Genomic DNA, 26365 nt, shown 5'->3' with positions numbered 1-26365 from the left:
ACGAGGGGAGTGAGTGTAGAGACATCCAAGAACAAATCTTGGGAAGATGAGGAACCAGCAAGAGACTGAGAAGTGAGGCAGCACGTCACTGCAGGAGGAGCGTGGAGAGTGGCTCAAGAAGGGAACAGTCCAGCCCGTCCAACAGCACTGAAGGTCAGGCGGAGGAGGACTGGACCTCAATCTGGTTATCACTGGTGACCGTGACAAGCAGTTTCCATGACGTGGCCAGCCTGACTGGGCTGCTTTAACAGTAAAAAATAGAAAAGCTCATACAGAAAATTCTTTTGAGGAATTCTATAAAAAGGAACAGTAACTAGAAACAGAAGTGGCCCAAGATCAACCCTTTCTCACTCACATAAAATACACTACTTTTTTTTAAAGGTCATCTAATTCTCTCGCCATTTCAGGACAAGCAAGGAAATCCTGTAATGTCCCCTTTCAATTGTTTCTACCTACAGAAATTATCTTGCAGTCAAAGACTTTCAGCTAACAGAGGATCAGAGGGCATTTAATGCTTCAGTGCTGGTACGAAGGTACTACAGGCACCACACAGAGCACTTAGCCCACTGGGAAGGAACTATGCCTGACACTGTACCCAAGGCTGTCCCAGGACAGAGCGCTCTAGAGAAAAGGCAAACTTCAGATTTACTAGCTATTGTTTTTCAAAACAGCTGTAGGGTGAAATCACAAGTGATTTCCTTCCTGTGAAGATGCATACCATGAATTTTTTTTTTGAGTAAGGCAGATTTATTTAGAGACACATACTGTATTGAGTGTAGGCTGTTTCAGAAGGCGAAAGACAGGCCATGAGGTGTGGGGGTTGGGTGCTCACATTAAAGTAAAAGTAGATACACACTCCGTAGACTGAGTGCAGGCCGTCTCCGAAGAGGAGGGAGCGAGACAGGCCATGAATATTTTCTAAATATGTGTGTGGAATACATGTGCTAATTTAATTTTCTTAAGTGAAATTCTCCGGAACATCTGGGTTCAAAGTGAATTTTGCAGTATCAAAAAAAGATAAACCAGAGGGAGAGGAAAGTGTATGACAGAGTCTTTACTTTTAAATGAGTATCAGTACACCAAGTAATAACATGTGACAAGTTCCTGAATTCTATCATCTAGTAATTTTGATTAAGAGACACTGAAAGCAGCCTGAACAATCATACTAGTACTCATTGTTCTAACCCTTAGCCAGAAAGGACTGTTTTAAGGCTGGCTGCTGATTCATGTAGATTACAAGTAACTATTCACTACTTTTTCATAGATAAAGCCCCTGACCTTCAAGAAAGCTTTAGGGAAAAAAAATTTTTAATCCCTTTCTTTCTTAAGAAAAAAAAAAAAAAAAGTTTAACTATATCTAAGAAAGAAAAATTCAGTATTGATATATATGCTGCTTGAGCAAAAAGGCATAAGAAAACAACGTATATGCATTAAATTGCTAAGAAATATGAGGTAAAAAGATAAAAATCTTTGGATAAGCTCTAAGTTTGTATGAAGAAGCTAGATTTGCTATTCTGCAAAAAGTGAAGGAACCTACTACGTAATATACAGAAATAATTTAATGCCTTTTCACAAGAATATAACTCAAGCCCTGCTAAAGCTTCCCATTCCATGAAGGCATCTAAAACGCCAGCCATGGAACGGGCACGTCTTCCTTCCTCCCCTATCCGTTTATGCGGTAGTTTTCGTGGATTTCGGGCCGGATGTCGCAGACAAAGGCCAAGAGTTTATCCAAGACTTCATCCCTGTTCTGCCGGAAGTAGGTCTGGAGGATGGTCATCTTCTCCTGGGTGTCCTTCTCCACCTCAGTGCTGCAGCTGCCGTGGGATCCCAGAGCCTGGAGCCGGGGAGCAATGACAGACGGGAACATCAGGACGGTGCTCCCGTTGGCCGGGAACACCGTTTAATAAGCAACTTCCTTATTTTTGAAGAAACCCGACTCATCATGAATATAAATTACCAGCAGTAGGCGACGTAACATCGTGACTGAGGAACCAGTGAGAAGTGGGCGCTCCCACAGTTAAGGGGAGCATAAGGTGATACAACCACTTCGGTAGCCTTTCAACATCTATCCAAGGTAAACTGCACAGCACTGCCACTGCTAGGAAATTATCCCAGAGGGTGACACAGTTCCATCTCTCTATGGAGTCTAATGTGCAGCCTTAACCACAGGCTGGAATGAACCTAAAGACCTAACAACTGAGGCCTGGTGGCTAGTAATAAGTCTCCTTGTGCAGTTTTAAAAGGGGAGATATATGGTGTTGGGAAGGAAAAAAAGCTCTTAAAAAATAATAAACACAAGGAAGAAGCAATTTAGGAGGAATATACAGTCTCACTATTATTGGTTAACATTTTAGTTTCACTGGTATTATCAATACAGGACACCTGTCCTTTCAAATATAAATATTCTAGAAGCATGCAGAACAGTGACTGTTTCTGAGGAGGATTATAGGTCTGGGTGAGAAGCAACCTATCCTCTCATTGTTGCCCGGTGTTACTTATTATTATTATTTTTTAATATTTAGTACTGCAAACCTTTTTAAAAATTTTTTAATTTTTATTTTATTTTTTGCCGTGTTATTGCTTGAAGTTTTGGCACATGGATGTCTTAGCATTTCAGTTTCCATTTACAATTTAACATACACTGATGCATAAATTTTCTTTTACTGTCTACTGTCTTCTCATTAACTGTTGTGCCTACTTTATTAGAATGTGACCTATCAGCTTCTTAAGGCATCACTTGGGTCTGACCCTTTTCATTGCCTAACCTGCTGCTGCCTCATTACGTATGTGAACGACTGTATCCCTTCTTCGTATCTGGGTACCACATTAGTTCACAGAGCATTGTCTCATGTGACCTGTTACCTATTCCTCCATAACCTATTAGGAGGCTCTCACTCCCCTTTCCACAGATGAGGAAACCAGGGCTCAGAGGTCCAAGTGAACAGGCAAAGGTTCAAACCCAGGGCTCCTCATACTATCACTGTTCACACTACAGGAATACCTGGAGCACTTCATAATGGCTGCCTCAGTTGCTCATTCATATTTTTAAAAGTCCATAACCCCTACTCAGTGGGGCTGGGGAGGGGCACTACCTCTGTTCTTTGAATATGTACACGGTATGCAAGCCCAAGATGCTGTCCCACAAGTGAAGAGGGTGCCATGCAACGCTGCTAGAAAAACTCAAGAGCTCACGCTTGCAGTGCATTATCGAGACTGTCTTCCCAAGCAGCTGCAGCACAGATGTAAAAACAGGATGAGATGGCTGCCCTGACAAAACTATTTCTACACTGTCTTGTGGGCAGTCTGACATTTTACAGCACCAGTCTGCCCAGTTTGAGTCAGAGACCCATTTTAAGTTTGAACGGCACTGTCACTGCCCAGTGCAAAGAGGAATGAACCTTTTGCTACTTACTGCTAAGAGGGAGGCGTGAGCCTTTAACCACTGTTGGCCCTGGTGGGGGGGGTGGTGTGTGCCTGGAACTAGTGGAAGCCACAATATAGAACTTGAGAATGAAGCCCACAAGGCTAAGGCAGGGATGAGAGAGGGAAACAGTCCTGAAAGCATTAACTAAGCTCCTAGGTCAAAATAGTGAAGTCTTCACCTGGGTTTCTAATCATATATTTCAATAAATTCCAGTCTTCTGTTATCCGTATCCAAGAGTCCTGATAAAGGTTCTTTTCTCTATGAAGCCTCTTCCATCCTTTCTCCTTTCCAGAATTTCCCTCTGTACTTTCTGTGATCTGTTTTTGTACTGTTATTATATGCATCTTATGCACTGTGCTCTAGCCTATCCACTGGTAAGAGCCTATCTATTAAAGTGGGGCTCCACCTGATTTATGCTTATGACCATCACAGCCCTCATCAGCTGTCCATTTGCATGACTTACATTTTATTACTAAGTGTCCCTGACCACCAGACTGTAAGCTAAGTTCCATGAGGACCATGTCCATTTCTGTTCGTAGCTGATGTCCTAGCATCTGGCATAGGACCTGGCATACAGTAACTGTACAACAGATATTTAATAATATCTATATTTAACATATATATTAAATATTACATTCCTTATGTATGATTATACTTTATAATGATATCTATTAATAATTTAATAATTTAACAGGGTAAGTGTAGACTAGAATTCAATGTTAGTTAAAAACTGATCACCCTGGGGAGAGGAGGGGCCAGGGGGCAGAAGAGCTCAGTGGAAGAGCACATGCTTAGCATGCATGAGGTTCTGGGTTCAATCCTGAGTACCTCCACTAACAGAAAAAAGAAAAGAAAAGAAAAAAATTTTTAAAAAACAAAAACTGATCACCCTAAGAGATTCAGCCTAAGCATCCAATAACCAAATTTTCAAATTTCAGCCAGAATCAGAACAGCTGAGCTATGCCAGATATTCTGTGAGCCGAAGGGGAAGGGGAGGAGAAGGAAACCTCAGGAAACTAAGGCAGCACTGAAAATAAACCAGGCCCACCGCAGCCTCCTTGGCCTTGAACTCCTTCTCCCTCTGCAGGCGGTACTGTTCAATTTCAGCCTGGGCTTCTTCTTTGGCCTGCTTCAGCCTCCGGTTCTTTCCTGTTTTCAAAGGAAACAGCTACATCAGGAAGTGGTTAAGTGACAAGAAAAGAAAGCAGAGACTGAGATGGTGAATTCTAACAATAAACAAAGAAAAAAGTTTAAAGATACAGTCTCAAGAGACATGCATGGGAAAGAGGGAATTCAGAGCTAACAGTACAGGTTCTTGCCTCCTGTACTTAACTAGGAAGTGACTAGATAAAAAGGACTGCCTCTCTAACTACAGACCGTAAAAATGATGGAAAAAATTTTGGAATGTTTCAGAATATTCTCTCAATCTCAACTACTAAGAACCCACATAAAATGGATGACATTAGCCATCTGAGGAATTCTTTCTCTTCCTGAGAAGTAAACAACTATGCAGCTGATTACAATTGAAGCTCTGCTCATAAGCTTAGCAAGGAGGCTAATTTGCTCCCAAGGGACATCAAGCTAAACTGTAACTAATGAAACAGATGATGCAATACTGGAAATGAAAAACCATGCCTGTGCACAAGGAAATAAGCAATGGAAGTGGTCCTAGGAAGGAATCCTGAATGGAGAGCACTGGACAAACATCTAAGAAGTGAGGAAATACAGGGGCTCTGGTTTCTAGAAGAACCTCGTTTAACATACAGCTGGAAAAATTCTCTAGGTTCTATCAGAGCCTGTTATGAAAACAGACCACAAGACCAACCAACAAGTTTCTGTTCACCAAACTTCTCAGGTATCCAAAGGGGAAGGAGAGGGGAGCAGGTCCTAGATAATCAGTCTGAGCATTTATTTAATTCAGAGTAAAAGACTTCAAGCACCTAAAAGCAAGCTGTGTTGGAATTCGCTGTGTTATCTGCTCAAATCCCACTCAGCCCACGTAGATGAATGAAACTGAATTTAACCTCCCACATCCTGATTAACAACAGGATTTTGGACTGGTGATGATCCTATGACATCAATACTCCATGAGGCTAGTTTAACATCAATCAACAGGCATCCAAGCAACCCAAGGACAATTTCTGCAAGTAAATATTTACTCCAGTACTATTTAGGGCCTCCTGCTGTCTGCTCCAGCCAACCTTTACCCCAATGCTTCACATGCTGTTCTCATCGGCCATATATTCAAAGCCATATTCCAAAGCCAAGGTTCTTTTCCAAACCAGCAAATAACATGGCCCAAACATCATGCAGTAGCTCTACATAATTTCACAGTTCCACTGTCCTGATCACTTCCAATTCCGATGGCTCCCTGAATTAATTACTTAAGATAAACCATTCTCTGCCTGTCAGCAAACATCTTCAAAGTTCAATTTTGATTGACTTCTCTGAAAATCAAAAATAAGTATTTGAACAGGAAATCTTTTTTTAAATCTTATTTTATTATAAGACTTATATGTGGAGGCCAGCATTTGGTTTCACTCCAATGATACAAACTACAAATGTTTTTTTAAATTTTATGGTCCGGGCGATGATTTCATGAAAAAACTGGGGTAGGACCATTTTACCACATCATGCACTACCTCTTCCCAATTTCAAACTGGGCAAGTCAACGATAATTACAGATTAAGACAGCCAATTCACTTTTTCAAATTGTAGGTCTTCTCAATACTTCTGTTCCCAACTATGGCAAATTCTGAGATGTACATTAGCCATAAACTCACTCCTTTAAAACAAATTCTTTCAGTCAATGTATAACAGCTACCTGAGATATACAAGCCCCTGCACCAGGCCTGATGGGATAAAGGAAGGTGTGAAACATGACCCATACCTCCAAGGCCCTCAGAATCATTCTTAACCATAGGCCAAGTATTTGTTCCTGTACTTCCCTCAAATATTCTCACACGCTTCCCAACAGACAACTTCTGTTGCTGATGAGCCATCACAGGACAAACTCTGAGAAGTCACTCTGGAAATACTGTATCAAGGGTATGATCAGAAATACTCCATGAGGAACAAAGAACTTTACAGTCACCAGAGCAAGAATAGGAGCTTGTTCCCATCTCCAGCTCCTTCAAAGCAAGCTTTTCTAATGAAATACAGAGTACCACAAAACCCCTAACTATAAAGTACAAGAGCCATGCTTGAAACCTACTTGAATATGGGATTAAGAGTATACATCCTATACTCGAAGAAACACCAAGAAATTACTATGATTAATAGTTTTTGGTATCCTACCCTAGCTATGCTGTTTCCCAGGGTATGTTCATATCATTTTTCCCTGAGCCTCATTTTTCCCATCTATAAAATAGGAATAAAAACATCTACCTCACCAGATGGGAAACTGAATATGTAAAGTTAGTATGATACAGCCCAGGAGCTTAGTCTAGTGACTGAGCCATATGAAAAAACAAAACAGGTTACTGCACTGTGATGACAGAAACAGACACTTGGGAAGGACTCCTAGCCTAGTCTGAGAGTAACAGACTAAATCAGGAAAGACTTCCTGGAAGAACTACTGTCTAACTGAATGAAGACTAAGGTTAGAAGAAAAAGAGCGTAAACTAGGAAAAGGCTCCTCCAGTCAGAGGAACCGGCTGTGCAAAGGCTTGCAGGTGAAATCAACGAAAGTGCCTCTGAGCAATCACTATGTCTGGAAGAGAGTACCTAAAAAAAAGTGAGACTAGAAAAGAAAGCAGGAGCCTGACCCCAAAGCATCTCCTACACTATCTTAAGGAATTTAGGCTTTATTCTGCAGGCACTAAACTTTCGTTGACTTTAATGGAAATGGGGAAGTCATAGTTGCATTTTAGAGAGGAATGACTGACTGCGGGGAGGAGAATGGAGTGGGTAAGAGGAAGCGTTCTACCACTCACCAATCTAGATTTGATCCACCTGTAAAGCTCTTTAGCAATCTCAATTTCTCAAAGCCAACCCTTCTCTCACCTGCAATTTATCTACACAATACTTGCTTCTTTAACTGGGGCTTTGAATACCGCAATGATGTACCGAGTACTGCCTCTGGCACATATTACCCACATTAAAAAAAAATTAAGGAATTAAATTAGGAGCCTCAGAGAATTTGGAGTCCTGGACTAAGATACTGACTGTAGGGATGGAGGAAAAGTGAACAGATAAACCTTGGGGACTGACCAAACATGGCGAACGAGAGAGGGTCTGAGACGTGGCGAAGAGAACTCTTTCTAGACTAAGCAACAGTCCAGACGGTGGCTCCTTTCTCTGAGACGGAAGACCTCAAAGGAGCAAGTGGGAGGGGGAAAGACAACGAGGTCCATTCGGATAGCCCATTTTACCCGCCTCCCAGGCCTCAAGAACGACGTCCACCTATTGTCTCCACGTCCAATCTACTATCCCACATCGCAGCTTCTAGGCGACCTACAAGCCTTCCAGAACCTCGGGTCCAGGGAGTAACGAGTCACACAAGCTTCTGCGACTGTAACCACCCCTCCTGTCCACAGTCTTTCAGGCCTCACCGAGCTACCACCCACCGCGGCCTGGCTATAATCCCTGAACTCGCGTCACGCCTAGCAACCCCACCCCGAAACTCACGCTTGCGGGCCTCCGACACCTTCTCGGCGGCCCGCTTCTCGGCCTGGAGCAGCTGCTGGATGCCCTGCGACTGGCTAGCCATGGCGGCAGCTACTCCGAGGCAACGGAAAGCGGCCTAAATCGGCTTGATTGCCCCCTTGGGTCAGCTGACCCAGCCGCCCAAGACCTGCGCCTGCGCCTGCGCCCGCCTCCCGGCGTCCCGCCCACCGTCACGTGACCGCCGCGAGGCTGCGTCAGCTGACTGCGCTTGGCGTCCGGTGACTCCGTCGGGAAGGGGCGGGGCAGGGAAGGGCGGAGGACGGAGAGCGGAGGGCTTTGACTGCGCCTGCGCAGGATTTGTCTTCGCTTCCTTCTGTTTTCACAGCCGCAGACTCTTGCAATGCCTGTGTTTTCTCTGGTTGCGACCTTGTTGGCGCTCTGGTACGTTGTCGTTGCCGTAATCCCTCCCTTCACAATTAAGCTCTGATTCAGGTCCAGAGAGGAGGGGCCAAGTCTAATCACGCTCCTTTTCTGCACACTGCTTTACTCCCCTCCTTTGTAGAATTTTCCCCGGCACTCAAAATATATTAAGGATTAGACTTCTTGGCAGTCTCTTGGGATGGAATTGGAATTGGGAATAGGGAGACTTGTGTTCAAGTCTGCCGCTAATATGCTGTGTGATTTGGGAAGGGATGCTTTCCCTCTCTGAACTCTAGTTCAGGAAAGGATTAGACTGTTTTCCGTAAGTATTTAATGAATGCTTGCCACGATCCTAGACGACTGTTGATACTGAGGCTACAGCGGAGACCAAGACCAGCAGGATCCTTGGTGGAGCGCAGAGTTTATGAACAAAAGCATATTAACTAAAATAATAGAAAATTACAGACTGCGATAAAGTAATGAAGGAAAAATGCAGGTTGTGGAGGTGCCTGTGAAGACTCTCCCAAGGAAGTGTCATTTAAAATGAGATCAGAAGAATGAGAAATTGGTGAGGAAAGGATAGTGGGGGATGATGGGGTGGAGGGTGATTACGGGAGAAGGACCCACATGTGTGGATTTAGGGGGAGCAACTTGGCATAGAGACGTATCCCATCACAAATAAGGCAGTAGGAAGCCAGTGGTTGAGTTTACAATATGACAAGCAGTGTCCTAAACACTACACAACTCCTGTTGGTAACTTAGAAGTAGAGTTATTAACCCCATTCTATCGCTGACAAAACTGAAGCTTAGAAAGTTTAAGCAATTTGCCCAAAGTCACACCCCTACTATCTGTCAGATGGGGCATCTGAATCACTCAGGTCTGCAGAGTGGAACATCTGACCCACTGTGCTCTTCTTTAAGAATTTCTGGGCAGTGGAAAGGACCAGATGATCTTACAGAATTCACGAAGACCAAAACATGGAATGATGTGGGAATTTTTTTTTTTTAGTTTTAATTTTTTAAAACAACTTTTTTGGCAGTGTGATTTCTGTACAGTAAACTACACATATGTGAGTTGTACAATTTGATGAATTTTGATAGATGTGTACACCTATGAAACCACTGCCACAATCAAGATACCTAACATTTCCCATCACTCCCCTAGAGGTGCACATTTCAAACTCCCAATTTATCCCTTCCCACCCCTTTTACCCTCTGGTAATCACGAGTCTCTTCTCTGTGTCTGTGAGTCTTTGTAAATAAGTCCATTTGTGTCTTTTTTTTTTTTTTTAAGATTCCACATATAAGCGACATCAAAATGTTTTAGTGGAAGTATCTCTACTCCAGGAGGAGCTGGATTCCTGCCAAACAGGACGTTTTCATTTGATGAGGTTAGAGGTGGGGTTGAAAAGAAGGCTGAAATCTGACTTTTCTATCCTTTCCTGTTTTAAGAACTGATACTTAACTGGTCTCTGGGACTTTTAAGTCCAGTTAGTGATTTCTTGGGAAAATTTGTCATTTTTGGTGTTTTGAGAAAACATAATTCATTCAATCTGTGGAGGACAATATACACTTCTAAGTGTTGATGAAAAATTAATCAGTGAATCTAAGAAAGAAATGGAAAATTTTATTTGAGCCAAATTTGAGGATTATAACCCAGGAAAAGCATCTCAGAAAGCTCTGAGAACTGTTCCACTGGTTAAAAATCAAGGCACGGTTTTATGTTTTTGGAGACACAGGGCTGTACATCAGATGACATATTATTGACAGTTTACATAATCCAGATCTAAGCGGCGTCCTAGGGGGTCATGTGACCCCTAACAAGCTCAGGAAGGAATGTTATCTTTTGAGGAGTTGTCTTGTTGATGCCAGGAAAAAGTTGCTGTTTATGGTTGAGCAGGTATTACCTGCTGATGGGGATGTTTTGGTTGATGCATAATGTAGATACACCATGCACGGTGAGGAGGGAGAGAGGAAGCCAAAGGGCAGACAAGAAATTTTTTTAATGTTAACATTTTTCTTGTCTTGCCATAAAATACGAATTTTATTTCATGCATGTATCCAGGAGAGACCCAGGAAAACTGAGTAACTCACCAAAATGGCTGAAATCTTCACCTTAAATACTGTCTTCAGCTGAAGACAAAAGAGGATGTTGGGGATAGGGGTTTGGGACTTCCAAGGGGTGGGGGGGAGGCAATTAACATGAAGATGGAAAAGCAAATGTTTGGTGAATAAATGTTTGCTGACCATGGCAGAGATAATGGGACACAGAGTAGACTCTGGTCTCTAAGAGCTTACCCCACCGCACCCAGCCCATCTTATTTGCAAATATCTCTGGTGATAGCTCTATTCCAGGAACAGGCCCCCTAAATTCTTCAGGCAGTTAGGGGGAAGGTCAGCATTTCTTCCTGAGTCTTTTGGGCCTTGATTATTTTCAGTTCAAAATAATCTGCACACCAAAGAGACATTTTGCGGTGGCAAGTCTCACTCCCCTACAGTGGCCAGTAGGACTGGAGGGAGAGGGGATGAAGAAGGGCTGCTAACTGGTATCAGTTTCTTTTGGGGATCTTGGAAATGTTCTGGAATAAGGTGATGAGGGTTGCAAACCCTTGTAAATACATTTAAAACACCAAATTGTACATTTGAAAAGAGTGAATGGTTCAGTATGTGAATTATGTCACAGTAAAGCTGTTATGAAAAGAGAGCAACGATGGTTGTGACGACTTGCTCAGTTTCTAGTCTGTAGTAAGTGCCGGCAAACGGAAGCTGTTGTTCTCATCTGGCCAGGGGGTGATTGTTTGATTTACAAATCTGCTCCTCCACTTAACAAAAGCCTTCACTTCAGGGTTTCTCTAACAGCCAGCTTCCTTGAAGCATCTAAATATCTACCAATTCCCCATTTTTTTTCTTGCAGCCTTTCAAAAGTTTATTGTGTAAAGAAGGAAACACTAGACAATCTGTCCTGTGAATTTTCCAGACTGGTTTGGATTTTCTGATTATCTGAGTGGGTGTTTGTTGTCAGAACTTGGGTGCCTTGGGGAGGTGTCCCTCAATAGCTAGGAAATGAGAGTGAAGCATTGCCCTCCAGGGGAAGCCTTGAAGTCTTGAGCCAGTAGGCCAGAGCAAAGATTAGCCAAGTCATCTGAAAGATACAGAGTGAATCCCAGACCCTGTTCCTCTGATGAGGGAAGGTATTAGCAAGTCTAGGAAATAATGTGCCCGTTCTGAGGTGGAGCTATTTGGACACAAGCCTGAAACAAGGTGAAGGAGAAACAGCAATCTTTCCAGACCCCAGGTCAGCAGTGACTAAGGAAGTGGGTTTCTCTCACTGCCTGGGCTTAGGAAACTGGAGAGGGTTCAGGTCCCAGCCCTGTCATACTTGCTAGGTGACCTTGAGCAAATTACTTAATCTCTGTGAGCTTCAAGTTGTTCATATGAAATTAATAGTATACTAGGGTTATAATGAGGATTAAATTAGTTAACATATGTAACTAGTTTAGAATGTACTCCCAATTTATAAGAACATAGCTGTCTGTTCTTACTGTATGTGTAGCATGGAAGATACATTTATTTATTACTTTTTTACACATTCTAGAAGACATTCAAATGAAGAGAATTAGCCTTGAACTGTTTGTTGAAGCTTAACTTTCTGGTGGTTGAGGGGTCTTCAGGGATTTTTAACAAAGGAACCTGATCTGATTGTAGAGGAAGAGGTAACCAGCCAAGATTGAGGTGTCTGTCCTGCGTAGGGTTCAAGGTCAAGATGAGTGGAGAGCTTTTGAGGCAGAGAACACAGCTCAAAGAAGAGTACGAAGGCAAGAGAGAGCATGGAATATTCCATAAAGAACAGTGAGGCTGGAGTGCACAGAGGGAGGGGCAGAGGGTCTGAAATGAGGCCAGACCAGGTGGGGCTTGGAGGCCTTGCTAAGGACTTTGACCTTTATCTTAAAAGCCGTGGGAAGCCAGCAGCTCAGGAACAGGGATGTGTCTTCTGAAAAGACTGCTCTTGCTGTATCTGTATGCATGTGTATGAGTAGTTTTTGTTTTTATTTTTTTAAATAAATGAGGCTTAATATGTAGTCAAATGTAGTTAATTTTTATCCTATTTTCATGATGTCGACAAAAAAATTTGAGAGTCAATCTACGAAAGAAATAGAAAGTTTTACTCGAGCCAACTTGAGGATTGTAACCCCAGGAGACAGTCTTTCAGAAAGCTCTGAGGACCGTTCTGTCCTTCAAAGGTCAAAGCACTGTTGTGCATGTTTTTTGAGGAATAAGGTTATAGGTCAGATGACGTATTGACATTTTCCACAATGCAGCTCTGCAAGTACAAGGTGAGTGATGGGTCATCATGACCTTTTACAAGAGTAAGAAGGAAGGTTCTCTCCCTCTGCGGTCAGGCTAATGCAAGTGCACAATACAAGCTGAAGTGGAGAGAGGAGGTCCAAATGGGTAGGGGAAATTTTTATGTTTAAATTTTTCTTGTCTTGCCATAAAATATGAATTTTATTTCATTAATGAGATTGATGGTGTTAGATTTTTATCTGAGTCCTGTGCTCCTGGAAAACGGCAAACAGTTCAGAAATCCCCATAAGCTTTGTTTTCCAAAATCTACACTTTTGTGTTTCTGGAAATGACTTACGCAAAAAAAATCCACTCCTCCCCACATAATTGAGAAAAGACTCTCTGTCCACCAGTTACCGTAACTCCCACAAATTCACTGACAACTCTCTTGTTCACCTGTGGTGAGACCAAACACAGATTATCCCCTCCAACTTCCTGCTCTCTGTCTCCCGAGTGATTAAGATTAAAATTGTTTGTCCCTGTGAAACTAGCCAGACAATGAAGGTAAACACTTCCTGATCAGCTGGCTCAGACTTCCTCTGACTGCAGAACAATTCCAACTCTGCGTCACTCCACCTATAACTTGTCTAACCTTCCTGTGAAAGTCAAAGATAAAACCACTCTGCCAAGACATTTTGATCCTTCACATCTGGTTGGCTCTCCTTGTTGCAGTAGTCTGAATAAAGTCATCCCCTTAATTAATCTGTGTTTTGTCTTTGACGAGCTCTTTCAGACAAATAAATTCATAAACCAGAATTTGTGGAAACTATAATCTTGGCACTTATGTGCCATACAGCAAGGATGGATTCAGTTCAGCTGAACACATCATTCATTGAGCACCTTCTCTGTGCACAGCACTTTGTGAGGCACTGGACTGCAGGATGCATAAATCTACCAGCAACAACATGCTATTACCTTCTAGGTAAATTGTCATCATCACAACTTTCTTTGAGCACTTACGACAACCTTTTGAAAAAGATATTATAGATATTATTGTCTCTGTTATCTTAGCCTCAGTTTTCTCTTCTGTAAAATGAAAATAATCGTGCCTACCCTTCAAGGATGTTGAGAGGAATCAATGAGTGAATGCATGAAATGTTAGCCTGTTATTATTACAGACTCTGTTGGGAAAACAGTTTGGTCTTCTGAAAGGAGTGAGAGGCCATTGCCTACAAGAAGACTCTAGATCCCACTTGGTGCCCGCCACTCTCTCAGCTCACCTACGAACCAAGTGGCCAGAGGCTGATCTTTGCAAAAAGGTCACCATGCTTTTGCTCTTGTGACCCTGCAACTCTAGTGTGGTAGAAGCTGTCATTGCTCCACTCAATTCCCTGTGACCTCTTAGTGGGCTCCAGCCCATTTCCAGCTGCCAGTATCTGAATTTCTCAGACTGAAGGCTCCCCCCCCCCCCCCGAGAATTGAGGAAGGTTGCTTTTTCCAGGTACAGATCCAGCTGAAAGGGACTGGGAGCACTCCCCAGCGAGCAGCCCTGAACCCGTGACACTAGGGAGTTGGCATATAAATACCTCTGTTCCCTCGACCTTTGGGTGGGATAATTCTGAGGCATGTTTTGTGCTGGGTTTCTGGATTTAACTCTCCTCTCCCACTGGCTTAATAATGCATTGCTCCTTTTTTGGGTCACTTGTATACCCTCCTACCAGCCTGCCCTGCACCTTCCACGTAAGAACTTGCTTCAGGGTCTGCTTCCCAGGGAACCCACACTCACCACCAGGCTCAACTGATTAGATAAGGATTGAGCCTTGACCCAAGACAGCCACCCATGGTGGGCCAGAACTCCACTCCGTGCATGGTTATGATTAAGCAAAGCAACCTGATTCTTTTTCTCAGGGAACGGAGAAGGAAGAAGCTAAAGTAGGAAAAAGGAAACGGCAACAGATGAGCTGGACCCTGGCACCCCCACTGACGTGCTTCCCTGGGTGTGCGTAGGTCTCTGTTCAGTTTTATAACATTTTCCACCACCTGAGTCAGCATAAGCATGGCGATCCTCACAGTCTCAAAAAATCCAACTCACGGAGGCTTCAGGGTCACACAGACTTGAGTTCAGATCAGTTCTGTGTGGTCTTCAGCAAATACAGCTGAGTGCCTCTGAGCCTTGTTTTCCTCGGTTCTAAATGGAATAATACTAACCACCTCACAGATATTCATAATAATTAAATAAAGTAATGTGTGCCAGGCAACCTGGCACATAGTTTGTTGTCAGTAAACGTGGCTCTGTCCCTTCCCTGAGAACTTCTACAGGTACTGGCATCTACAAATAGTTCCTGTCTTTTGGTCACCATAGCGACCCTCGGCAAGCTCATACATTTTCTCTAATGAAGCTGAGATATTTTCATTTTTCCCTGCTGCACTTGTCTGCGTCTTGCATAGATTAAAAACTCCCAGAGGAGTCACATTTTAGAGGATGTGGTCTGATCATTTACAATCCACATTATCTTCTGAGATACGGGCAAAAACAATCAAACCAGAAAAATTGAAAAGGTTCAGTTCAGTCTTCCCTGAGCCCGAAGAGGCCTCTATATTTTTGGTGGCTTAGGGAACATCTAGAGGGTGGGACTGAGAACAATTGTTGGTTGGTTTTGAAAGGAAGAGTAGCCTCTGGACAGTTGGTATCGTTTGAGAGAACCCCCACAAGCAAGCCAGCCTGCATCACTGTTTTTCCCTCCACCTTCCCTTCGGGTTTGTAACTCATTTTGATTCCTCCTGAGTACCTAATCGTACCAGGACCTGAGCTAAGCATGAGGGTCTCAGATATAAATCTGGCCCAGAACCTGCCCTGAGGAGCTCACTGTCAGCAACATCATCTTCCTTCTTTGTAAGATGAAGGCATTGGGCTAAGTGATTTTTAAATCCATTCTTACCTTGAAATTCTATTATTTTTATAAACATGAGGTCAATTCTAGGAGGAAGCCCTGTGAAGAAAGGCTTTACTTGGCGATAAAGGTAAAGATGGGAGACAGTCGAATTGTCATGGATTTTTGCAAAAGCTCCAAAGTGTTACCAAAATACAAACCCAGCATCTCTCTTTTTGTGAGTCTAAAAGGACTGTCATGTACCTGGGACCCTGGCACGTGGATAAGCTGTGTCCACCACTGAGATTCAGAATGTCTGGGTCAGATCTCTGCAGTTATTTCTGCTTTAATGCTTGTTTTGAAGATGTAAATTTGTTCCAATGCAATTGATTTATTGGAGAACAACTTAAATGTAACGCAAATTTTTATTTCATCCGCAAGAAACATTAGGTGAAAGCAGAAAACTGCACCCTCCTGTACCAACTTTGTAGTGTCAAATAAAAAACAAGTCTGGATTGAGACACAGAGAGACTTTATTGCAAGAGATTTATTTATTTCTCTCTACAATCACTGTAGAGAAGAACCTCCACCATAAGATGTGCACCTGCTCAAGGGTTAGGCCAAGAGGTTTTCTTTGATGGAGAGAAGTAATCAAAGCCAGAAAGAACCAGCTGAGGAAAGAAGGATAAAAGGCTGGTATGGTGGGACAGAGTAACTCAGAATGTCAGCCCAACTCAGGAGGACCCTAGGGAGGGGCTGTATGCTGGCTCATGTGAAGAGTGGGCCAAAGCTCAGGGCCCTGGGAGAAGGAGAATTTCATAAACCACAGTTTGGTTGACATGAAGTTTGTTCTGACTGATCAGTGGGGCAAAACAATATAGCAAATCATTTATATGGCCAAGAATAGGAATTTGGAAGGTCTGTGTCTGGCCTGATCATAAGTTGATAAGGGGGTCATCCACTGTAAGAGAGTGGTTGTGTGGGCGTATGGAATACTGGGGGCAGAGCGGAGGGAAGGAGGTGGGGTGGGGACAGAGTGGGTACCCACCATCCAGAGTCACCCCAGCCTGGAAGAGAGGGGGGAAGTTTACGTATAGATGCTAGTGAGCTACCTGTCAATTTCCAAGCAGCCTCTGCAGAGCCCAAAGCTTGTGCTCGGGAGTGGGGAACTGAGCAAGCCTCCCTGCTCCCCTCCCTTAGTGGGCAGCTTCTTCTCACTTATCAGGATGGGGAGAAGGCTGCAGAGACTGCTTTGAGAGGCTGAGTGTGCTAATGAGAAGATAGCGCACCATCCATAATTCCGAGTGTGTGGGATCAGGCCCAGGGGAGCTTTCTCTGTGCAGCCTCCCTGGTTTGCACGCTGGTTAAGCCCTGGACTTGCTGTGTGATCTTGGGAAACTCATATGGCCTCTCTGGTTCTCAGTTGGTTTCATTTAATGCAATGTTATGGGGTTGCACTACATCAGTGGTTTCTACTGTTGCTCCCAACAGCATCTGATGGCATAAAGGTTACTCTGGGAGGGTTCCGGTGGGGGGCCTTAAAGGCTGGGAGAAGTATTGCCTTGGACTAATGGGAGGCCCTCAAAGAGGAAGGAGATGGACCTTGACTTCTGGACATTTCATACCTAAGATTATTGCCCTTTAGAATCGGAGAGCTTAGAAAATATCAAGAGTGTTTGCCCCAGACCTGCTGACTCAGAATCTTGCAGGGAATGGGGACTGGAAAAAAGCTCTCCAGGAAATTCTGAAGCAGCAGGCGTTGGAGATCCAAGATCTGAGCCAACCCATTGTTCTGCCAACCACCTCCTTCCCAGCTGCCCTGCTGCCCACCCTGGAGATGCCAATGCCAGGAGGCAGCCCCCACTTCAAAGGGAAGGGAAAAGCCTTCTGAAGCCAGGAATCTGAAAACATCGGGGACCAGACAGCAGCAGTTCCTCGGAAGGCAGCCGATCGCCTGCCGCCAGCTGCTCCGAGCGCGTTCACTCACACACACCTGTCGCGTGGCGCTGCCAGTCTCCTCTGAGAAGCATCGTTTCCAGAGCCACGAGTCTATGAAGATCCTGAGTGGAAATATCACTCTCATTGAGCTGGTGACAGACACAATACCAAGAACAGCGCACTTATTATCACTAGAGAAAAACATTGAATGGGTTTTCGAATAATCGCGGAATGGCTCACACAGCGCGCGTAGGATTTCATTATCAAACTTGGCTCCGCTCCTCTCAGACATGCCTTTGACACCAGTGGTTTCTGAATTTGCATTCCTAGATGGAAGATTGGGATGCAGATAGCAGGCGGCTGAGACGGGGAGGGGAAGAGAAGGGTTCATATGTGAGCGGCGTGGTGGTTGCCTAGGAAAAAACCGATACCGGCTGGAATTGTTTAATTACAATGACACTCTATGTGGTTTAAGGAAAAAAGGGAAGTTATTATTATTGACGGAAGAGCTCCAAGTTATATCGGATTCAATATCATAAGGAACCTTTCTCCAGCTTCGGGTTCTGCCTTCCTCTCTGGGGGCTGCCAGTGTGGGGACAGAGATAGTCACCAATGGCTCCAGCTTGTCAGGCTTCCAGCTTAGCCACTCCGTTCCTCCTTGTCTAGAAGATCCAGCAAGAGTCTGAGGGTGGAGTCTCATTGCCAGGTTCTGGACTTCCCAGAACGAAGCCAAGCGCAGTGGCCAGGCCTGGAGCCGCAAGGTGAGGTGAGCCCCACTCAGACGCTGTGAACTGATGGCACGGCCAGGTGCTGGGAAGGCACTCGGGAGCTCTCCTGGTCGCCACAGCAGGAATGAAGAGTGCTTGCTCCGCCTGCTCTCATGCGCTGTGCTCACTTCTACCGTAGATTTTTCTAGATGCTTTTTTCTTTACCTGCTTGTCTTCCCCAGTGTTTGTGTGCTTTAGGGGAGCAGCTGTGACACCTGTCATCCGGACACTAACAGCTCAAAGCCTACTTTATAGTAGGTGCTTAATAAACCCAGAGGGAGGATTAGAGAATCTTGAGGTTTTGCCTTGACTCTGTCCCTAACTCGTATGTCAGCTTTGAGCCCTCCCTTCTTCTCCTTGGGCCTCTTTCTAATATACTAGATGAGGGGTCAGCAAACTTCCTCTGTAGAGGGACAGATAATAAGAATTTCAGACTTTGTGGGCCAGAGGGTCTCTGTCGTAATTACTGAACTCCACCGTCGCACCAGGAAAACAGACAATAGGTGAGCAAGGGGGCATTGTAGTATTTCATTTCCAAAAACAGGTGATGGCCCAAACTCTGTCTAGCCAGAGTTTGCCACTCCTCTGGTAGATGACTGTTCCCTTTATTTATTGCTATGTGACAGGCCACTCGAACATATAGCAGCTTAAAACAACAGCAATCAGTTATTTTGCCTGTGAATCTGCAATTTGGGGGACTTGGCGGGTAGGTTTACCTCTGCTCCAGGCAGTGTCAGCCGGGGAAGCTCAGCTGAGGCTGGAGGATCCATTTCCAACATGGTTCACTCACATGGTGGGCAGGTTGGTGCTGACGGTCAGCTGAGAACGCCTCTGGGGCCGTCGGTCCAGGGCTTGATGCTTTTTTATTTCCAGTTTTATTGAGATATACTTGACAAACAGCACTGTATATGTTTAAGGTATACAGCATAACGACTGACTTATACATGTCATGAAATGACTACCACATTATATTTAGTTAACATCCATCAGCTCATACAAATTTTTTAAAGTAAAAAAGAAAAAGAAAATGACACTTCCTCCCATGTCACATTCCATCTGAATACTTTTTTCAAGCTGAATAGTCACATCCTTTGCCTGAAATGTTTAATTCTCTCTCCTATCCCTCTTACAACTGAAATGTAACCCCACCGTTTAGGGCCAGCCTCCAAAATCCCCTTGATACTTTTCCTAGTTCTTAGAGTCTAATGGTATGGATCTCATACGGTGGGAAGCTTAGGCCAACTTTGATCTTACACTTCATGCTTTTCTTATCCGTGTACTATATGCAGGGCCCATAATTTATTCCTCTCTTGTGGCTTTGTATATATAGAGGGTGCTTGGAAAGAGCCTGCTGAATGGAAGCCAACAGAAAAGCAGATCTCAACTCCCTTGCCACCCCTCCTTCCTGCCTCCCCAGTATGAATAATCCCAGGAACCAGGGCTGCAAATTCCCTGGCTGACCACGGCTGAATTGGGACACGGAGATGATGGCTTTCCCTTCGTGCCTCTTGAATCTGATTTCAGGCTATTAGCAAAAGCAGCTAATCTTTCCAGAAAAGGCTTATGCATGCAAAGAGGTCCAATATCATCTTATTCCAGAGAAAAATTGAAGAGTTGCCTGCCCCATTGGAAACCAACTTTCCTTCTTGGCTTGGTTCATTGCCCCTGCTAACTGGATTTGTGCTTCTAGTCTATGCCTTAACATTTATGCCTAACTCTGACCCAGCCCCTTCCTTGCCCAAAACCCTTCAGTGGCAACCCAAGGACCTCAGGATGACATTCAAGCTCCTTATCCTGAAGTCCAGGGACCTTCGTGACCTGGCCTTTGTGTATTTGTCCAACTTCATTGCTGTCAAATCTCTCTCCTTGAATGAGCCTCCCCTTACCCCATTATATCACATTCTTTAGTCACTGAATTATTTGGAATCTCTGAAAAGATCGAGCCTCTTCAATGCCTTGGGACCTTCACCAGTGGTCTTGCCTCTTCCTGGAATGCCCTCCTTGCTGTGTCTAGTTGAGACTAGGCTCTAATATCACCACCTCCATGAAGTCTTCCCTCATTCCCCTCCTCCTCTCCCAACTGGGTTAGAATGCCCTTACTCTGCTCCCATGGACGCTAGTGCTCCCCTTGGCCATAGTAACTATTACACTGGGTTGATAACTCTCTTTAAAAAATGTCTGCTCCCCTCTAGACTATGATCTCTTAGAGGGCAGAGATTTGAGCTTTTTTCTCTTCCAGTGCCAATGTCTGGCACACAGCCCGGCATATAATTGTCATTCAGCAGGTGTTTATTGGATGAATAAATGGTGGCTCATTACTTTTTAGACAATTTTGAAAAACAGAATAATAAACCTTAAAAGTCAAATAACACATTGGGGCAGGGGGTGGAAACAGTTGTTATAAATAGAATAAAGAGTTAATATATCTATATTACCAAGATCTTTTATAAACCAATAAGGAAAAACCTAACCTCCAAAGAATATGATGCTAAAAACATGAACAAAAATAAGAAACACAGCCAATAAACACATGGAAAAAATGTCCAACGAAAACTTACAAATTAAACATTATACCATTTCATGTTTCATATTAATAGACATGAAAACTGTCAATTCTTGGTTTTAATGAGGTTGCGAGGAAAGGGGCACTTTCATCCACTGCTGGTGGAATATTCCTGAGCTCATTTTTACAATATGTTCTAACAGTCTTTTAAATATGCAGGCTCTGCTAAACCAACTACTCTAGTTGTAGAATTTTTATTCCAAGGAATTAAACAGTAATACACACACATCTTCACATACAGCTCCCATTAATTTCTCATTATTTTCTGATTGATCGGCTGCCTCTAAGAACAGACTGACATTACAGTCATGGGAGCTGATAGTATCCAACCACTCATTCAGGGACAAGAGCAGAAAATCCTCATGTTTGGCAGTGCTTTGGTTACTGGCCACCAGCCTGTGGGAAGTCTTCCTCAGGTTGCTCTAATAAAGTTGGTCATGATTTATAGAGGGTCAACAAATTCATCACCTGCTGTTCTAGTTGAAAAACATCCAGCAATTACTTGAAAGATCAGTTTGGGAGGGGAATCCTGGCTTGGCAATTGGAAAGGGAAGTATTTATTGAGCACCTTCTGTGTGCCAAGAAGTTACTTGTATGACCTCATTTTATCTTTTGTTGGGCAGCCAGGATTATCTCTATTTTACTGATGGAAAAACTAAGATACAGTATAGGAGGAAAACCAGGATATGTACTAGGTATGCCCCACTCCGAAGCCCACGGATTTTCCATTGGAGCACGGTAGACTAGTTCTTTTGAACTTAGCACTTGGAGGTGCCATTGGTTGTGTAAGCAAAGATTGAACGTAGCTATTTTGGTTGTTCTTCATTAAACTGCATTGAATGAAATATTGTATGACACCCACATTCGGTAGCCTCACATCTTTTCTCAGGGACTTAATAATAACCTATCATTCAAATGGAAGGAGAATAATCTGCTTCTGAGCAGGACAGAGTGGAACAGGCTACTGAATGGATTCTCACTCAGGGCAATTTCCTTTAAGCAAGTCCTCAATCAGGGTACCTGTACATGTTGTGATAATTGATTGGGAACAGATTGCCCTGTCCTGGTAGCTTGGAAGTTCTTCTTGAATGATTCCTTTTTCTCCCATTCTATAAAGTAAACAGATAAGCCTCACTGCATTTGCATCACATCATAAGACAGGAATGATTATTTGGCTGATGCCTCCCTGCCTTCCCTGGAGCCACATCTTTCGGTTTCGCATGCCTTAGAGGAGCCCTGTGATGGGTTCAGAGCACCTGAACTGGGATCTGTGACTGAGATCAGGCAGCAAGGAAGAGGGACCAAAAACACTTCAGACTAGTTAGAAGGGACTTACTGGGTCTTTTGCTTTATTATTATTGTTGTTTTGGGGAGGTTGATTTAATTCTCAGTTAAATGTTTTTTTAAAAATTAGATTTGGTTTGTTAGAGGTTCAGCAAATACATATAGTTCATTTGGGGTTTTTTTAGTTTCTTTGTTTAGATTTGCTTTTCCCTGCTTTAAGTTCAAATACCTGCTTTGAAGGTGGGGTGAAATATAAAATTATACAAAGACATTCACATATCAATCTAGCCAAGGAATATAACTTTAACCATCCATTATGAAAATTTAAAATATACCACTGACGTCAGCTGCCTCACTTTATCTTCTTGGTATCCCTGCCTGTCATCATTCTACAGATGGGAAATTTATGCTAAAAAGTAGTTAACTGACTTGTGGCTTGTCTAATATTATATCCAGTGGTTCTCAGTCTTGTGTGAGAAGATGCCGTTGGATACTGGGGTTGAGGGCAGGCCACTTGGCAGGATTAAAAGACTTTAGATAAAGGGAGCAGTAATTAAGGTACAATGGCCGCCGGCGTCAGAGAACAGTTTAGTGCATCATTAAAAGAGGCAGTTATCATGCTGTTTCCTAGAAGGAACCACCCCTGCAACTAGGCCCCTCACCAAGTAAACTTCTTTAATGCTGTGACCACACCCCATACGTATTATAGCCCTGCATTGTCCAATACATCAGCCATTAGCCACACAGTTTTTAACCTCCTCTTCCCCCTTTTTGTAGTGGGCTGGGTTTTAAATTATCAATGTTAACTGCCTCCAGGTGAAAATGAGTTTTTAATAAACACCTTATTACCTCTTCAAAAAAAATTATAAACTAAACATCTGGAAATATTGTAGGAGATTTAGAGATTCTCGGTTACCCACAGAGATCCAGAGAACCCTCTCCTTTCATCATCACTAGGTGAAGATTATCTGACCAACATGTTGAAAAGCCCTGGTGCTGTATCTTCATCGTGGATGTCTCTCCTGGGCATGTCAAACTCAGCATATCCAAAACTGAGCCTTTGAAATGTGGCCATTCTGAATTGAGATGTGCTATAATTGTAATATACACACAGGATTTTGAAAATTTAGTATGAAAGAAAGAATATAAAATATCTCAAAAATCATTTTTTTTCTAGTGATTACATGTTACAATAAACATTCTGGATATATTGGATTAAGTCAAATATATTATTAAAATGAATTTCCCATTTCTTTCAACATCATTGAATATGGCTATTAGAAAAGTTAAAATTATGTATATAGTTCACATTGCATTCCTATTGGAACAAGCTGCTCTGGAGATCAAGTCCTCCTCTGTTCCAGAAAATACACACTTCATTGGAGTTGACTTGATGTTTTTTTTAGCTCTTAACAGGACAATGCAAGGAACAAGTTTCCTGAAGTTAATACATGATCCAAGACAAGTCCTGACCAAGGGAAATGGTCAGGATCCGTACCTGCTAAAGAGGAACAGCCGTGAATCAACAGCATAAACCCAGAAGACGATTCATCCCAGCCTCTTTCCAGTTTGGAAATCATTCTTTACATCATGGACTATTTTTCCCCCAATTTAGGGGAATTTGCCTTATTTCAAATTTTGCCCATAGAATGAAACTTAATTACCATGTTTTAAATCACAACATTTATAGTTCACAAAATTCGGATTTATGTGAATTGTGTCCTTGGGGCGCAGGGAGAGGCGTGCCTTGCTCTGCCCTGGATCAGGTAACCACTCAGTGTCCCATCCAACAGACAATACGCAATGGCTTCTTCTCTCAGTTATTACCAAAAAAATTGTTTTAACATAATGATTAAAGCTTTGCACTACACATGGAGAGGCAGTCCAGTGGTTGAGAAATGCTGAATCAGTCAGGACAAGGGACAGGGCAACCCACAGGTCAGACATTCCTTTCACTCCTAACCTCATATGTAAATAGCACTCATGTTCTAAGCACCCCTGTTATTCAGAAACCACCAGATTGGGAAGGGACCTTAGGAGTTGTCAGGGCTGGCCCCCTGGGCTGTGCAGGGGTCTCCTTAGTGAAATTCTTAATAGCCAGCTATTAGAAGCACCCCCTTGGAGTAGAAAGCCCCTCTTCCAGGATCCAGGTAGTTGGAGGTTTTTTGGGGGTTTTTTGTAACAGCTCTGGCTATATAAACTTCATGCATACACTGAAAAAAGTGGTCAGATGTTCACTCTGCCATGACCTGAATAGGATATAGAATACAAAGCAACATTCTCTCCCCAAGACAAGGATGAATTTTGATGCAGGCTTAGCTACTTATGTTTTTCCATGCCTCATAACCAATTTCAGCATTAGTTGCCTCATCTTAAAAAAATAATAAATGGTGGGGGGAGGAGAGGGAATGAGAATACAGAGCTTACTGAGTTGTTTTGAAGACCTGAGAGGAGAAAGAACCCTCTGGATGCTAAGTGCTGCATGCATGCTGGTCTATTTGTCTCGATTCAGAGTGCCTATTTCTTTAAAACAGGCAGGGGCTGCTTTCCAAGTGCCCAGCCAGCTCTTGCCTTCACAAAGATGCATTGGCAATTACTCAGAGCCCTGTTGTCTTCTAGGCATTTAGAAATTGATTTGTCCCTGTGTTTCCAGGTGGAGAAGGTAAGCAGCTGAATAATGATCCATGGATGAGGGCTGAGAGTCCAGGGTGGGCTCTGTATCTGGAGGAAGAGGTGTGGGGCTTGGGAAGAGGTGACCCAGAGTCCCAGGGGAGAGCAGAGGCTGTACGCATGGTGTCCACAAACTTCAAATAGACACCAAAACCAGAGAGGATGGGACAGAAAGAGCACTTGATTTGGAGTAACGCAGACAGGGGTATAAATTCTAGCTCTGGCACTTACCAGCACTTACCTCAGAGAAGTCACATCATCTCTTTGATTCCCACACTTTCATTTCTATAAAATGGGAATAATAATAATATCTTCCTTGCATTATAAAGTAGTGTTTAAGTATTTAGCATCTGGAGCTAGACTGCAACTTATGAGCTATATGACCTTTGGAAACTTGTTTTGTAAAACGGATTTGTGGAGGTATGATTGACATAATATAAACTACACACGTTCAAAGCATACAATTTTATAAGTTTCTACGAAACCATCACCACCACCAAGATAATGAACACATCCATCACCTCCAAAAGTTTCCTCCTGCCCCTCCCACCCCTCCCAGTTACCCTTGCCCCCAGAAAACCACTGATCTGCTTTCTGTCATAATAGATTGATTTGCATTTTCTGTGTTTAGTGTTGGATCGTTTCTGTTGCTACATCATCAAGTTCGCTGATCTTTGATGTTTAACAAGCCATGCGTGTCATCTGATACATTGTTACTCTCTAATTATAGTTTTCATCTCTAGAATTTCAGTTCGGGCATTTTGTTTTTTAAAGTACCTTCCTTGTATCTACTTAACATGTCTCATCTCTCCTCCAGCTTCTAGAACGTATGGAATAAAGTTATAATGACTGTTTTAACATCCTTATCTACTAATTCTATCATCTGTGTCATTTCTGGGTCAGGTTTAATTGACTTTTCTCCTATTTTACTGCTTTTACATACCTAATCATTTTTTTTTATTGGATGCCAGACATTGTAAGTTTTACCATATTGTGTACTGGACATTGTTATATTAAACTAACAAATTTGAATAGAGACCATTTTAATTTAGTACACATATAACCAGAAATGATAAAATGTATAGATTTTAAACTTTTTTACACATTTTAGCCCATCCACTTACCATTTTATCTGGCCTGGTCATAGTTACATATTTCTAAAATATATTTTTGAGCTGTTTTTCTGGGATGTGGTTCAGTTACTTGGCAGCAGTAGCATTCTTTCAAGGCTTAACTTTAAGCTTTATTAAGCATGACCAGGGTGATACTTAGTCTAGTGTTCATTTTCTTTACTAATGAGGCAATGCTCTTTCCAGTCCTCTGATACCCCGTGTATTATGAGAGGCTTCCATTCTGTCTATTCCGAGTCCTGTGTGAGCTCTCATCAGTGTTCCCTCTAATTCTTTCAGGTGGTTCTTTCCTCAGTCTTGGCAATTTCCTCACATACGTGCCCTTGTCAGTAAACAGAATACTTGTGCAGAGAGAGCACAAGTTAATCTCTGTTAATCTCTCCTCTCTCTGGTACCCTGCCCTA

General features: G+C 43.0%; 1 protein-coding gene and 1 long non-coding RNA gene across 2 annotated transcripts; one reads left to right on the top strand and one right to left on the bottom strand.

Annotated features, from left to right (window-relative positions):
* Positions 1-1039: 1039 nt before the first annotated feature.
* On the bottom strand, positions 1040-8253 carry ATP6V1G1 (ATPase H+ transporting V1 subunit G1). Its single transcript, XM_010957250.3, has 3 exons — positions 8057-8253; positions 4476-4576; positions 1040-1837 (listed from the first exon to the last, which is right to left on the bottom strand). Exons 1-3 carry the CDS (start codon positions 8136-8138, stop codon positions 1664-1666), a joined length of 357 nt encoding a protein of 118 aa, XP_010955552.3. The 5' UTR covers positions 8139-8253; the 3' UTR covers positions 1040-1663.
* A 92-nt stretch (positions 8254-8345) lies between these two features.
* LOC123617449 (uncharacterized) lies at positions 8346-25689 on the top strand. The gene is made up of 3 exons (XR_006725579.2): positions 8346-8476; positions 9750-9846; positions 23568-25689. It is a non-coding gene; the product is annotated as an uncharacterized LOC123617449 (long non-coding RNA).
* Positions 25690-26365: the final 676 nt, after the last annotated feature.

Source organism: Camelus bactrianus, chromosome 4 (assembly GCF_048773025.1).
Source record: "Camelus bactrianus isolate YW-2024 breed Bactrian camel chromosome 4, ASM4877302v1, whole genome shotgun sequence".
NCBI lineage: Eukaryota > Metazoa > Chordata > Mammalia > Artiodactyla > Camelidae > Camelus > Camelus bactrianus.
This window is presented reverse-complemented; position numbering and strand designations above follow the sequence as displayed.

Bases quoted from the DNA above. Each gene is read 5' to 3' on its own strand.
- ATP6V1G1 (XM_010957250.3), bottom strand. From the start codon at position 8,138: ATGGCTAGCCAGTCGCAGGGCATCCAGCAGCTGCTCCAGGCCGAGAAG. The intron at 4,577-8,056 runs GTGAGTTTCGGG...CTTTGAAAACAG, and splicing joins GGTGTCGGAGGCCCGCAAGC to GAAAGAACCGGAGGCTGAAG. The intron at 1,838-4,475 runs GTGGGCCTGGTT...CCCCGGCTCCAG, and splicing joins TCAAGGCCAAGGAGGCTGCG to GCTCTGGGATCCCACGGCAG.